The sequence below is a fragment of the Crocodylus siamensis genome, chromosome 9, assembly GCF_052110815.1.
Source record: "Crocodylus siamensis isolate JL-2025a chromosome 9, ASM5211081v1, whole genome shotgun sequence".
Classification (NCBI taxonomy): Eukaryota; Metazoa; Chordata; order Crocodylia; family Crocodylidae; genus Crocodylus; species Crocodylus siamensis.
In genome coordinates this window covers 61,379,085-61,394,864 of record NC_143403.1, presented here as the reverse complement: position 1 = coordinate 61,394,864, position 15,780 = coordinate 61,379,085, and the positions used below count along the sequence as shown (strand labels likewise).

The 15,780-nt window shown below is 43.3% G+C and overlaps 1 protein-coding gene across 2 annotated transcripts; it reads right to left on the bottom strand.

Moving 5' to 3' along the window:
- Positions 1–1,063: 1,063 nt before the first annotated feature.
- Positions 1,064–15,561, bottom strand: PGAM5 (PGAM family member 5, mitochondrial serine/threonine protein phosphatase). 2 transcript variants are annotated; one of them, XM_090062045.1, is made up of 6 exons: positions 15,186–15,561; positions 8,424–8,602; positions 6,845–6,970; positions 5,406–5,494; positions 4,995–5,128; positions 1,064–2,863 (listed from the first exon to the last, which is right to left on the bottom strand). In XM_090062045.1, exons 1-6 carry the CDS (start codon positions 15,434–15,436, stop codon positions 2,713–2,715), a joined length of 930 nt encoding a protein of 309 aa, XP_089918171.1. In that variant the 5' UTR covers positions 15,437–15,561; the 3' UTR covers positions 1,064–2,712. The 2 variants fall into 2 exon arrangements, with proteins under 2 accessions (XP_089918171.1, XP_089918172.1); XM_090062046.1 differs by having other exon boundaries at positions 4,995–5,125; positions 15,186–15,560.
- Between the last annotated feature and the right edge of the window lie 219 nt (positions 15,562–15,780).

Here is a 15,780-nt window from a genome sequence, read left to right as displayed (position 1 = left end):
TGATCATCTGCCAGCAAACTGTCAAATATTATAAATGTTCCTCAAACAGCTTGCTGTACTGAGACTGCTAGCACATTGGAAACAGTGTGACCGTTTTGTCAAAGGTACTCATACCAGAAAGGCTATGAATAGGGATAAGGAATATGCCAGTGCCCTCAAAAATAAAAGGCAAACAGCAAAGTATGAAAATGCTAAAGATGCATGAGCCCTGTAGGGAGAAATGCTGGGAACTGGTATCTCTATCACTGATGGATGTTTGTTGACAAGGCCAAAACTTTTATCGATCAGTTGGGTGTAAAGGATTTTGCAGGAAGCAAGGGATGGGTTTATGTTTTAAAGCTTGCCATGGTTTCACAAGTAAATGAACATATGGTTATTAAGTGTCTGTAGATTTACCCAGGCTAAGTCTCTAGCCATTTCTAAATAAATGGAAGATTAGGCTGGGAAAGTCTGAAAGAGTATGCGACTGCTGATGGGTAGATAATGCTGATGTATTTACTAACCCCAGGTAAGACCTCATACCACAAATGGTAGTTGTACACTAGGGAAAATAGCCAAAGATGCTGTGCTGTATTTAGTTGCTACAACTATGGTGGGATAGGCAAGCTGCCCATTTTTCTTGGAGAGTGAAAACTGCCCTTCTGCTTTGAAGATGGCAGGTGTACTTGCATATCATCTGTTTTACTACTGTATTCATAATTTGGCAGGCAACTCACCAAATGGATCAAAAGACTAGACAGAAATGTAATACTTCCTCATACCGTGTACCAATTAACCTATAAGTTCCACCAAACCCCACAGCTTTACTCAAAAGGATAATATGGGATATTAAATATAGGAAACTTTTTGCCCATAAAGAGAGACTTTAGGGGTAAAGTTTTACTTCAGCCCATTAAAAAGAGAAAATATACTCCTTGAATCCATGGCAGTAGTTACAATGCCACTTCCATAACAGTGGTAGAGCTTGAAGAATAATCCTAGCCTAACCATTTCTAAAATGTCACATTTCTGGAATGTTACTGTATAGCTCCTAGTGCCAAACACCACAAATTAAGCCACTAAGAGCCAGACCAGTTATTTTTATTCAAAACGTTTAAAAAGCCAACAAAGTAGATAAATTACAGTTTCTTGCATTGATTAACAACCCCACATTTAATTTTCCCCATGTGCATTTTTCTCCTGCAGGATTTAGCTGCTCTACTAGTCCCAGTTTTACTGAACTGGCATCTGTGTTGCACAGTATTTTGCATCAAGCTTATGGTTTCAGCTGCAGGAGTTCCTAGAGAATGACTTCCCATGATTAAAGCTTTGGATAGCTGACAATGGAGAAAGAGATGAATAAACTAATTAAAAAGAGATTTTTAAAAAGGAAAATCTCAGGCTTGATGGATTCTGCCATCACCCGATTAAGTTCAGGGACCCTGGTTTTTGGTGCATGGCAGCTTTCAGCACCCTAACCATTTATCTGGTCCATGTCTGCCACCTTTCAGGCACCCTGAAGGGAATAGAGCATGTGCTGCAATCACCCTTGAATACCAGCTTTAGTTCTGTATAAAAGTACATGAACTTTTTGCCTGAACATATTCCCCTAGAAGGTTCTGGAGTGTCTATAATCCCTTGATAACTTGCCATTGACAAGCAGCGATTTAACTTCGTCACCGGCTGCTCTCTCCTTAAGATGTTCCTCCCTACCCTGAAAGAGGCTTCTGCCAGCACAGTTAATCTGCCTGTGAAAGGCAAGGAAAAAACTAAAGTTACATAAAATCTACTGGGGAGGGGAGGGAAGGGATGAGTTTCTCTTCAGCACTTCCCCTCCCCTAGCTCGTCTTCTCTAGCTAGCATCTGCCTGGAGAAAGAGCCTGAAACATTACTATTTGTTCTTCCCCTTTCCTTTTCTTCCATTTCTACTATTACAGAAGATTATATATGTTCCCTAGTCACTTCCATAGAGTAAGCTGACTTGAGATAATAGCAGTGTAAGAGACTGTTGCTTAAACAAACATTATTTAAAATAACTTCTTCCTGAGAAGGGGGAAAATGCTGAACTTGGACAGCAGTTAATACAGCACTGAAGCTCCACTGTGAACATAGTGCAGATCCTTCTTTCACATATACCTACCACCAAGCACACTGATGTGTACAAGACTTCAGCAAGCAGAAGAGTTGTGTAACTATCCCTCTATAGCACTGAAAGCACAGCCACTCACATCTGTACAGCAGAACTTCTACACAAATCATCCATGTCTTCTGCAAGAGTTAAGCAGCTTTGCTCGTCTTCAATATCAAGCTTGGCGTGATAGAGGATGCTCTCAGCAGGATCTGCACATTTTGCTCCTTACTACAAGGAAAACAAAGTCCTTGGAAAAAACCCAAGCTCTGGTTAAAGAGGGAAAAGGACCTTTCACTTTACAGCCAGGCAGTTGGCATGCTTGGTTGTACTGGGAACAAAATTATTTAGTCTTTCCATGCTTCATAGCTCAGAGCAAGGTTGCTGGATTTAAGTGAGCAACTTTATCTCTTCCATACATAAAACGGAATTTCTTCTTTTCTAGACTGAAAGGCAGGCATGGCATGTGTGAAGGAGGCAGGAAGTTAGAATACAATTTTAACAGCATCACACCTGGTATTACAAACAAATCTAGTGGTACTGTAGCTGAACATACTAGTGCAGAGACTAGAGGTAGCTCCAGAATGGCCATCAATAATACTAATTCAGGTGCGTGTGATTTTCTCTGGAGGCATGAATCCTGTGTCACCAAGTGTTCGAAGTGCCACTCTTCCATTAGGACGGATCACCAAGTGTGTTATACTGCCATTATTTAGGGACATCCGAAGCCAGCCTTCTGGGGGGAACTGTAATGCTCTATTGGGTGGGAGGCAAAAAAATAGGTATAGTTAATCTGTAACCAAATATGAAGATGAGCATGCAGCTGGTCATTTTCTTCTCTGCTAGATGGAAACATCTACCCCAGTAAAGCTGTGCATCAAACAGTTTACATGCAAAATCTCCTGCCTAGAGCCATGGTACTATAGCTCCATGCCTAGAAGTGAAAGGTACAGGAAAGAAAGGCCACAGCAAAAAGAATTTTAAATTTAAATTAGCATCAGCGATAGCAGTGAAGATGCAAGCTCCTACTGGGAAGTCTGTGCCACGGTAACCGGAGCATGTACTGCAAGTATTGAATGGTAGACACACTTGCAGGTCTAACTTTTTTCAAATGGAGTTTTGTCTTCTCCTCCCTCATGCACTCACAAAACTGCTTTTGAAAAGCTATACCTTGGACTACTTCATCTCAGACTTATTGTCAACATGAGTCAAAACTGACTATTGCACAAGAGTTTTCTACAGGATATCACCACACAGTATTGAAGTTGAGCTATTATTAAATTAGATCTCAAAAAAGGGCAAGGAGGGAACAAAGGGAAAGGGGTAGGCAGTCAGGTCAGGACCTGGAGTTAAGAGCTATAGAGGTGGGGGGAGGGGGGAAAGAGAGTAAATTCAGAGAACTTTGGGAAACCGGAAGTAAAAAAAGCAAACAAACCAAACAAAAAAACCCAAACAAACCACACACACTGAACACTTCAGAAAAATACTCTAGCTTATTCCAGGAGTGAAAACAGACATTGTCAAGTAATTATTAGCACTGCAATGAAAAGTAGAAGCACACCGATACATTGGTCCAATAGCAGATAGGTACTGATATAAAGAAACATTGGCTGCATTAGAAATCAGCCTCAAGTGGGCAGTAATATGGCCGATAAATGGCTGTATGTTAAATCAGGGCTGTGCCAGGCGGGCAGCAGCAGCACTGGGAGTGGCATTCCAGGGGGCTACGACAAGAAGGAAGGTGGCTGCAGCCACTTCCATAGCCCCCTCCCAGCACCGCTGCCGCCCACCCTGGGCCCAGCCCCTGCCAAGAAGAGTCTAGCATAGTCCCAGCTCCAGCCTGCCTTGAACAGGTCCAGAGGTACATTGCCCCCACCCCCCATGCCCTCCCAGGATGTGTGCAGCAGCAGAAGCCACATGCGTGTCCCCCCCTACCCAAAGAGCCATGACTCCATCCCACGTCCTCCTTTGGCTGGGCAGTACCTTCCCCTCCCTCCCTCACCGTGGAGGGTGTTGATCTGCCCCCCCCCACGACCCTTCGCTCCCACAACAGATTTACCAGCTGTGCCCCAATACCAGACACTCCCCAACTTTCATTCAACCTTAAATGCTATTATAATGTGTTCATTTAGCTATGGGAGTCATGATCTGTTCCCACAATAGGAGTTAGGACTGTTAAGGCAGCATGAACTACTGATCGTGAGATCAAGTTCAGAAAGAAAGACACCAATGAGATGCAAGTGTATAGCCAAGGAGCAGGAGACAGCAGTTCCCTGTCACTCTGCCAATCCTATCTGATTAGTTTTCTCCGCAACAATCCATATTTAGGGGGGGCCAGGACTGGAGAAGCGTAAGACACCACTAGTACCTAAACACCACCGAGACCTAGAAATGGGTTTCAATTCCCAGTGACCTTTGGGAGATCTTTCTCTTTTTACTTCACAATCATTCAGTAGAAATGGTCAAGCATTAACCACTGAGGGTGATCAAGCACTGGAACAAGCTATCTAGAGAAACTGTAGAGTCTCCATCTCTGAAAGCTTTGAACAGCCAGTTAAGATACCCGCTTTGGGATGGTTTAGTCAGGGATGATTATGCTTTGAGCAGGGAGCTGGATTAGATGACCTTGTGAGGTCCCTTCAGCCCTATTTTACTATGATCCTTGCAAACAGTCACATTTTAAATCCCTTTTTCATATCTGCAGCTTAATCCCATCATGATGTAGGAACAGCTGCTCAGTGTAGCACTTATCCTCACTATTCACCTTTACCCTGCTCAAAATTCAAGCAGTTTCCTAGCTATAATAGCCTGATGCCACAATGCACCAAATCAATTTTAGTAAAAATCTTTTAATTGTGCAGATGAATCTTCGTTGCATCACAATTACCTGCAAACTATGTAGCGGATCACATTTGCATGGCAGACAAAGATTTCATAGCTATCTTCTTCTTGCTTTGCATCTGCTCTATGAATGTAATTTCGGAAGGCAGCCTCAATGCGAGCCCCATCTTCATAATACTGCTGATAACAAAGAGTTTGTCATTAAATACAAATCATACCAGCACAGGTCATTACCAGCACCTTCTGAAGGGTCAGAAGTCAGTTCAGCTTCAAAACCTGCATGAGACTACTAAGGAGAATTTAAGGTATGGACAAATATCATATGTGCTCAGAGAAGAAAAAGGCATGGGATCATAGGAGGCCTAGCAGACGGCCTGCACACAAGCAATACAAAAAATACAGTTATTAAAGACCTGCATGAAATATGCCCAAAGACAAATTGTATATAAAAATTTACCACAGCTTCCGGCTTCCAGTGAGAGATTGGAGGATCAGGTTCTATAGGAGCTCCCTCTCTCAGCAGATCAGTGCTAATTTTTTTGACCCCTGGAAATTAAAGAGAAGGAATCATTACTTCATAGGCCAATACAAACAGGCTCATGGTTTTAGTCAGGAAGAGATAAAATTACATTTCTTCATGTTCTATATTCAAAGAAGCCATTAGGTCATAAGCAAAATCTGAACATTTAGGTTTATATGGCTTCCCATTAAGGATCTTTGATAACTTCAAATAGCAGAGACATTCACTCTTGCACCTTTTTGTCTATTGGAATTCAGATCAAGTATTGAGAGCAGGCAAAGACTTCCCTTTCTAAATACATGTTAATATTGGATTCTAAAATTTGACCTCCTTTAGTCCAGTGGTTCTCAGCCTTTTTTGTACCAGGACGCATTTGTAAACACCGATGGCCAATCCCAACCCAGTGCCCCTCATTCCCGACGCACTGCCCCCACCCCCAGGCCCCAGCCCTCCAGTGTGTGGGGTAGGGGGTGGGAAATGGGGCCTGGGGGCCCCACTAAGCAGCCCCTTGCAGGCTGGAACTCTGATAGCCTGCAAGGGGAAGGACATGGTTTCCCACATTTTTCTCTCAAAAAAAATAAAAATAAAAAAAATCCAGTTTTAAAAAGTTTGTTGATCCATTTTTACAGTTTGTCCACAACCCTTTCAAATATTCTTGCAACCTAATTTTCCACTTTTGGGTCACAACTCACAGGTTGAGAAATGCTGCTTTAGTCTGAAGAAAGGCTCTGTTCTGCTTGGAAGATGCTGCTTGGAGGATTATTAAACCTATGCTCAGGGACTACAGATAAACTTAAATTCACCACTTCTCTTCCCTTCCTCAACTTCCAATTTTTGGCAGGTCACTTCTAATCTGCAGTCAAATGCCATTAATCTATATTCCAAGTTGGACTTGATGACTATTAGACAGATTCCTGAACAAAAAATTCAGTCTATCAGGATCTGGTGATGATCGTAACGGTTTGTGCGTTTTGCTCACATACTTGTGTGAATAAATTGGGCACTTTTGCCACCAAGATAATCCAGAGTTTGGGACCAAGTACTCCCACTGTTGTATACAGGTAGTCAAATTGCATAGCACCTTTCAATGCGTCACCTTTGCCTTTCTCTCTAGCCTAAAGTATACCAGGTTTTCTGGTGCATCCACTTCCTGCCAACAGAGTTGTAGCAGTTCTGTAGCTATTCCTACATACTCTCAAGGCAAAAGTTATCATTTTCTCCCTTTCACTACACTGGTACCAAGACCACAGGGGTAGAAGCAGACACTCCCAATCCCAAACTATTTGCTAGATCTTTGTCCATCGGCCTGCACGTCAACTAAACTGTACACGACGAGAACTCTACTCAAAATCACAAAATGCTCTCAAACCACTTACCTGGAAGATATTTACTGATGATTTCTGTTGTTTCTGTAGCTCTGGTCATGGAGGAGTGGATAATCTTATCAAATTTCAACCCCAAGCTTGCCAGCCTGTGCCCAGTCAAGTCAGCCTGTTCACGACCTTAAAGTGATATTAGCTATATAGTAAGTTGCTGGTATTTGCAGAAATAGCCTTCAAAGTGTCTGTAAGATGCTAAGTACAAATAATAATTCCTCCATTTCTTCTACCATTGACTGTGATTCATATCACTGGCTGGAAAGAATACATTAAAAGTACCTTTGGTAGCATCACTACCAACTCAGACCAAGTTTGCAGGCTATAACACTCCAGTACCTATATGTATGGCAATCTAGATACCCTCCCTGTTTCCACAAGCAGGTGGCCAGTTTGCCAGCACCCCTACATACTTGGGAGTGCAGAAGAAAGGCTACTGGACACACTTTCTTGAAATAACAGCCACAGAAGTATGCATCGACCCATACAGTGGTAGTAAGTTACTCTCGGAAATCCACAGCACTCAGGGGTAGTAGGAAATTATCTGTCCCCATCTTGCATGTAGATAGATGGAAGAATACAGAACTGAAGTAGCTCATCCGAAAGGCATAAAGCCAGACAATTCAGGGCCAAGAACTTGCCCCATTTGAGCTGCTCTCTGAGGCCGTCTCTATTTAAAGCCACTTTAATCTGTTTTAAAATGTAAATTAAAAGCTAGTAAAACCCAGAGCATCAACATTTTTGGCACCACATCTTCTGCACCTCAAGCACCACTCTAAGGAAAGCTCTTGCCTCCTCAGAGCAAAAGTGTCAATGTGCTTGTGCTAATGAAATTGGCACTCTTAATGAGTTAGTCAGTGCTATTTCATTTGATACCTAGGCATAAGTATTTGCCAAGCACAGGTTAATTAGTTTTAATATACAAACAGTGGGTATTCTCATTTCAACAAATAGAAATTTATTAGTACTATTCCCAGGTGCATCAATAGAAATTAGGAAGCAGCAAGAAGCACGTATACTTCTTCCCTGACTATGAACACACCAATGGAAAGAAAAAAAGACATAGATTTCATTCTGTGACATCAGCTACATGAAATACTGCCATAATAGAAGGTTGGGCCCAAAACAGGACTCCCCCCTCCCACTCCCCAAAAAAAAGCAGGGGCAGAGAGGCGAAGGGATGAATGCTTTTTCTAAGTTTGTCATGATAAAGACAATCACACTGATCTGTATTTTAGTTCAAAATCTCAGACAAAGGACATTTAAATAAGCCAAGTACACTGAAAGTAGCCCAAAATCTCAAGAGAAGTTAAAACTTCACACTGGATTTAAGATATGACTGCTACTCATGCAAAGGCATGTTTGATGCATGCCCAAGTATATTTTATAGGAATCATAATGGGAGGAACAAGCTTATTGAAGTGCCCACATATGTTTAAAAGGATCCAAGGTTGCAGACTAGGAAGCCGGCAAAGGGATCCAGAGTAGAATCAGCTGATTTAACAATTCAGGTCAGTGATAGAGCAAGAGAGCTTTCTCAGTGCAAGGTGTACAATCCAACACGCTGCTAGTCACATACCCAGGGGGGTCAAAGTTTTGTCCTTATCAGCTCGGCCGTCCAAGTTGTACTGAGAATGGCGGATAAGAAATATGTGCCTGGTAGCTTTTGCTTTGCAGTGATTCAGGCGAGAGGCAAGCTCCTCTTCCCCAGTCTCTTCATTTTTCTTTTTCAGGTTAACAAGAGCCAGTGGTTCACGTCTAAAAATATTGAAAGGAATACATTTAAATATGGCAGAAGGAAAGGTGAGCAAGCATGCTTCTTGACCGTAGACTCCATCTCTCTGTTAGTTCCAGTATCTGGTGCAGCTAAAGTTATTTTCTCTACTCACTAGAGACAAACAGGGTAGAACTGACATGCAAAACTAAGGTTTTAAGCTTTCACTTAATTCTTGACTGGTTAAAAATAAGCTAGTATAATATTATTACCTCTCCTCCACTATTATGTTACCATTAGTCAACAGATGTGCAGTCTTTCCTGCCCAAGTTTAGGGGGGGCTGGATCCCTTCCAGCCCCTAACATCCATAAATCTATAAGGATTGTTTTGTGTTCCAATTTAAACTATCCACACACTAATTTTTTTACCACTCTAGTGTGTAGACAAGCCTCATAGCCTATGTGAAAGTACACACAAGTTCAATTTCATTAGCTTGAAGAGCACATGTAAGAGCATAATCTGAAATACCCGATTTATTAGCTTCCCCCCACTGCCTATAAACAGTTACCACTTTTCTCACAAAAAACAAGTACATATGGCAGCTCTGGTATCAGATGCTTAAAGAGGAAGTCTGAAGGTAGATGGGGGTTGGGAGGGAGGGGCAGGACCCAAAGCAAAAGTCTTCATTTTATCTGACCAAGCAAGCAGCCACACCTTGATTTTGCAACTCAGAGATTCCTGGTTTAGATCAGATCACCATGAAGACTGAACAGCAGCCAACACATTCAGCAACATGATTCACAGACTGCCACAGAATTAGCAAGAAAAGCAGACAATGCCAGTTCAAGGCAGCAAAATGTCCATTTCTGCCTTAAGTATATTTCTGGGTTCATGGGGGGAGGCAGGAGGGGGAAGGAAATAGTTCATTTAGCTTCCAGCCAATGAAACAGGATTAGCAGGAAAATGACCTAGTACCTAGCAACCAGTGTAAGAGGGACTGGTAGCACAAACAGATATTTGTGCAGTCATTCTAATCATCCGTTGAAACGGTTTGCTAGAAGCACTGGCTAACGGACACCTGCAGGCAAGAACGCCATTCTCTACAGCATCCTCAAGCATTTCATTGCATCCCATTTACTTTCACTCCTCCCCCCCACCCCATACTAAATTAAAATTCAATTAGCATTCAAGGTATCATTTGGATACTGAAATACTGAAAATTCAGAGCACAATACATGGTACCCTCCTTAGTCCCTTCATTAGTACCAGAAGACATTGCAATACTTAAATGGCCAAAGTTACCCACCGATCGAATCTCCTGCATAAACCAAACAGAAGGCCGCAGCAGTGAAAGAATGGTTCTCACCAGCCTTTGCTTACTTCACTTCAAGGTGTCAAGGGCTGGAGAGAATAGATGCATCTGAAGTCTGAATTTCCTCTGTCTCCTAGGTTTAAGGGCACATCTTCAACATGCAACATGTATTTTGGAAAGGGCATTTACCAGAGTGATACTGGCAAGAGTTTTTCAGTGAGTGTTACAAATAGTCTTTGGGTTCCAGAAGCCCATTAAATTCATATGACATTTCTAAATCTTAGGTATTTGCCTGACCTGTGTGCTCCAAGTGTATTAGCATAATCTGTGCCAAACTAGGCACTGTACAAGTGTCCAACTAAATCACGTGCACTAGTTGAAGAGTTATTCCAACATAAATAGCATGTCTGCTGCTGACAAGCTACACAGAAAAGCTATTCTCACACAAGTGCTCTTCTTTACACCATCTTATGATGGTGCTGTAATCTTGAAGCTGGAGGATGAGAGGGCACTTTAGATCCCCGTGGCCCATCATTCCTTCACTGCTCAAGAGATGCTCAGCAATGCATCTTGTCCCATCTGTTTCACCATTGTGGTGCCAGATTTCTGCCAGTGCAAACCACACAAAGCTAGAAACTGGAAATAGACTGAAAATGGTTGAAAGATCCAGAGAACTTAGTACACAGCCACTCCTGCCTACAGAGTTTTCTCCCAAGACATTTAAGCTGCATGGACCCCCCAGAAGACCAAAACACCATATCAGAGATATTACAACTATCTCCAGTTTCCAGCAAGGAATGCGAATACAGGATTATCACTTGGTGCTTCCTTCATATAGTCAGCCATGTCCCTCCATTACGGTACAGCCTCTCGTCATTCTCCCCCTCAGAGCTACTGTAATCATCCTGTTCATTCTGCCACATGGAACATTAATCCTTCTTTGCACAGATCATGCACATCTTGCAGACATAACTGATGGTCATCCTCAAAAGGACAAGAGGCAAAGAATAACCTTATTCTTTGCCTCTAATGCTTATCACTAGGTTTGCCCCTTTGCTTGCCTGCACCTGACATCAATATGCACTCCATCAACCCCATCCAGAGCTTCCAGCGATTCTCTTCTCCATCTCACAGAAATCCTTTCACTCCTCCACCCCCAGAAGGAATTCTGCTCTTGATCGCAGAGCAGTTACTTTCTTCAGTATTACAGGATTTGCTACTTCAGGGTTTTTGTGTTTTGTTTTGTTAGTTAAACATACTTCTGTGCAGTTTTAAAGCATTTTACCATGAGTATCTTCCTTTAGGCAGAATAAAACCTACTTTGGTCCAGAGAAGAAAAAACCATCAGTCTGGTTAAACAGCAGCTAAGTCAGAAGTACCCACAGTGAAAGTCAGCATCACTATTTCATTTTAAAATATGCATTCCTCCTAATAAATGAGTTTGCTCAGCCTTTAAGAAGGTTACTCCCAAAACAATTTAATAGGATGTTTCAGTAATGATTCCCTTTCAAATTACAATAAAGCACTAAAAGGGGAAACCACTAAAATTACTGTCCAAAGAAGAGTCCTCTTTTGTACTTAACAGGGTTTCCTTTTTTTCTTCCAGTGAACTGTATCAATTCAAGATAGACAGGTAAAACAGAACTTGAGAGCCATCTGCAGTTACAGGCTCAGAAAAACCTCTGGAAGGGCAATTCACCATGGAGAACGTATATACCAGTATTTCCTATTATACTAGTAAAGACCCCAGGCAATTGTGATATTACCATACATTAAGTTATACCTCAATGTCAAGCTCACTAAGGAGTGCAACCTGATGCTATTTTCTGCACTACTACATTCATCTTCAGAGGGTTTTAATACAGAAGACATTTTCAAAAGCTACTGTCCTTTAAGGCTTGCAAAACAAATAATCGCATTTTTCACATTGGAAATAGGACTACCTTCCTCCAAAAGCCCTTACTAAGTTTGAGACTGGACAGATCTTCGCTACTAGGCATGATCAGCTGCAACCCGATTAAAACAGCAAGGACTGGTTATTCTGAAACTGCTGCCCTTTTCACATTCACTACCCCCAAGGCCTAAATGTTACTGAAACCAATTATGCAGTCTGTTCTAGGAAGTTTTTAAAGCAGCAAATCCCTGTTGGCATGCCTGCTAATGGCTACTCTTACAAGTCTCAAAAAAAAGTTTTAAGATCAAAGTGCTGCCTTCAAGAATCAAAGCTACTGAGCAAGTTTGAAGCACAACGCTTCTAAAGAGAAATGAGATGCTTTAAACTAGATTTCTCACATTAGCAGAGCTCTTACTCTTATTTCCCAGAAAACTGCAGCTCTGCCAGGTACCTCTCTCTAGGAAGTAGAGAAAAGTCCAAGCTTGCTTTAGAGAACCAGATTTAAATCAATGCAGTAGACCAGTTTTATTGCAATATCAGATTGATATGAAAGATGAAAACAAAGCCACTGAATTAATTTGCATCTATTTAGCCTACCATTCCTAGCCTCGAGATCTATTGGTAAAAATGTATAGTTACATCTCTGCCCAAACTTAGATGAGATGATCAAGAATTAAGTTTGCAGGAGTCAGCTCTTCCAAGAGGCACTAGAGTCCTGTGTTTCATACCTATGTATAATTACATATTTAGCAACCGTAACTTTACCTTAACTCTGCTTGTTAAATTTAATGAACACACCTTTGGGGTAGGTACAGAAAAGGCTGCACTACCTGTTACTAACACTCTCATCACATGGTTAAGCTAGTGTTGTAGAAGTCTGAGAACACAAGCTTTCACAGTATATTAGAGAATGACAAGTTAGTGCATAAACTAATCAGAATTAATTAGCTAGCTGCAGACATTAACAAGGGTAGTAGACTATCACCTAGATCTAGTACCTATCATGCAACATATCATCTAGATGTTACAGAAATAACTGATGATAAAAAAAGATGTACTTTTCAAAGTCATTCCTCAACAAGTAAGAGAAGACTTGCACGCAAATATTTCAGTACAATTCAGAGGAGCCACCTAAGATTAAGACACATTACAAATGGATTTAGGATTTTACGATCTTCAAGTTGCCAAACTCCTGTTTATGTGGCCTTTAAAATGGTTTGATATTGGAATACATCTATTAACCCTGCAGACTACTATACTGAATCCAACCAAAGTCCGGTACAACCCGATGAGTTTTGTGGCTTAGTAAAGCAATGTGGTGCCATGTCAGAGTACATTGGTGAACTCAATGAAAGAAGTTCATAATGGGCCTGTCATGTAAATTTGGGTAAAGAAAGCAAGAATGGATGGGAACTGGTCCATCTAACTTATCCTACAGAAAGCCCCTCCATGTCAGGGAGGCATCATACTACTGGGGCCAGTTTGCGAACAATGTGTAGTAGCTACACGGTCAAGTAGTTTACTAGGGAAAGGTACAGGATTGTCTGGAATACTTGGAAATCAATTTATATTGTGTACAAATTTTGAAAAAAAAGTAATAGTCAAGCAATTTCATCAGCACAAGAATTAAACCAGATACTCTCACAAAGGTGTGCTGCCAAAATAACTGCATTTAAAAAAGACACAGTATTATTTTTTAAGGTTTTTAAAATGAGACCTACATAACACCGTTCATGCAGGCATTTGACTTAGTTTCAGATTAAAAAACATTAGGTATTATACAATAAACACCTGCTAAAGCTTAGTTTGGATTTAGTGTTATTAAAACAGGAGTCTGGCATACAAATCGCTCTGATGGGATAATTCCGTGAGATAGGAGCTACATGAGCCAAAGCTCAATACTTATATCTGCACATTTGAACAGCGAAGCATAATAAAAATAAATAAATCAGTCAGCTGAATGCAGGCAATTCTATAGAGAGTTTCACAAAATTAAGTTCAAAGCCTTGCCAGAGATTATTTTTCAAAAAATGTTAAGAAGCCTTTAAGCATATTTATGCTGCAGAGGCAAACAAAGCAGCAGGCTCAGTATTTGTCAAGACACAACTTTTTGTCATCCACAACAGCAGTGACAGGTTTTTAGTTCTAAAAAAAAAGATATTTTTAAAACAAAATGTTATCATCACAGCCTAAAGATGAATAAAATTTCATCACTCACTTGAGTCATTATTTATTACAGGAGTTTCTGCTAGTGGGTTCAGTGGGACTTAAACATTATCTTATGCCAAAGTTTAGCAGACTGTCTGTACTGGCCAATACGGATCAAGTGATAGGTACGTACAGGGAGGAGAAGCGTTGAGTTATCCAAATTAGAAATGGAGAAGATACTTCCACAAAGTGTTTAGGTGCTTCCAAGACAAACTTTACTGAAGAGGCATAAACCATTGTACTTCTGCCCAGGTAATTTTACCAATATACACATCTTAATTACGTTGGTTATGTGACATCCTCTCTTTAAGGCCGTGGAGTGCAGCAATGCCACGAGCCATCCTGCCACCACAGCGCACTGCAGGGGGTGCGAAGCTTCAGAGGCAATGAGAAGACCCCCATGTTGAGCTCAAAGTGCTCTGGGATCAAAGGATCTACTGATTTTTTCCTGTCCCTTGTGCAGCTGGCTGTGCATCATGCCTTTTAAAAATCCATTACCCCATTTTTAAAAGCCACTCCACCGAGGTCTGCAGCGAGTGCTCTTGTCTCTTGAGCTCAGAGCCACGAGAAAACCCCAGAGCGACTGCTGCAGGCAGCTCCAGGAAACAGAGTGATAATCGTGGATTTCTACCCTGCCATTTTTCTGGGTTCGTCTTTTTGGCAGCTCAGCCCCGGGGGCCCAGCAGTGGTTTAGCTGTGTACCCTGGTCCCAGCGTTTCAGGTATGCTGAGGACAAGAGCTCTCTGCTGCCTCCGCTTCATGCTCTCAAAGCACTTTGCAAATGGGTGCAAAGTCTCCAGACCAGCAAGGAGAACCGGGGAGCCCCAAAGGACCTGCCCAACAGGCCCCTGAGGGCCACCAATGGAATCCAGGCGTCCTGGGACCCAGTCCCTTCTGCTCCTGCCCAAGTGAGCAGCAGCACATGGAAGGAGGCCCGCGGCTTCACAGCACAGGCCCTTCAGGTGCCCCACCGACCACATGGCCACTCCCAAGCAGGGCCGGACCCTACCACTTCTGGGGGGGCACCCATGGGCGGTGGAGGTGAGCACGGAGGAATGTACCATCCCGCGGCGGTGAACCCCCTAGAACGGCCGTTCCCCCACAGCACAGAGGAACGTACCAGCCCGCGGGGGTAGGGCCGGGAATCCCGCGCGAGAGCGGGCCCAGCCGCGCCGTCGAGGGCGGCCCCGGCCCGCCGCACGTGGCCCCTACCTGTCCCAGTTGCTGTCCCAGTAGCCGACGCCAGCGCCAGTGGGTCTCTCCAGCCAGGTCGGGCCCGCGGGGCAGGAGGCGGCGGCGGGCGGTAGGAGCAACAGCCCCGGGGCGGCGGGGGCAGGAGCGGGACCCGGGGGGCCCGGCTCGGCGTCCTTGGCTGGCGACTTCCCCACGGCCACGGCCGAGAAGAGCACGGAGCCGCCGGCCAGCCCGCACGCGGCCAGCGCCAGCGCCCGGCGGAGCGACATGGCGAGCGCGACAGCAGCGACAGCAGCGGCAGCGCTGGGGCCGGGGAGGCGCCGTCTTATCGCGAGCCCCTCCCGGACGGCGCGCGGCGCGGGACAAGCTTCCTCCGCGCGGGGCTCGGTGTCCGCTGGGTGCGTGCGCAGGTGGCGCGAGGGGGCGCGGAGGCGGGAGGCGGGTGTTGCGTTTTGCCAAGCTAATCTAGACCTGATAACCGCTTGTTATGAATGAACTACACACTCTCACCGGAGGGACTTTCATTAGCTCTGCACATGTCCCAATTAATATGTCAAATAATATTCCGCGTCAAGCACAGAGCCCCAAATGAAGGTCCGATTCAGATGGGATT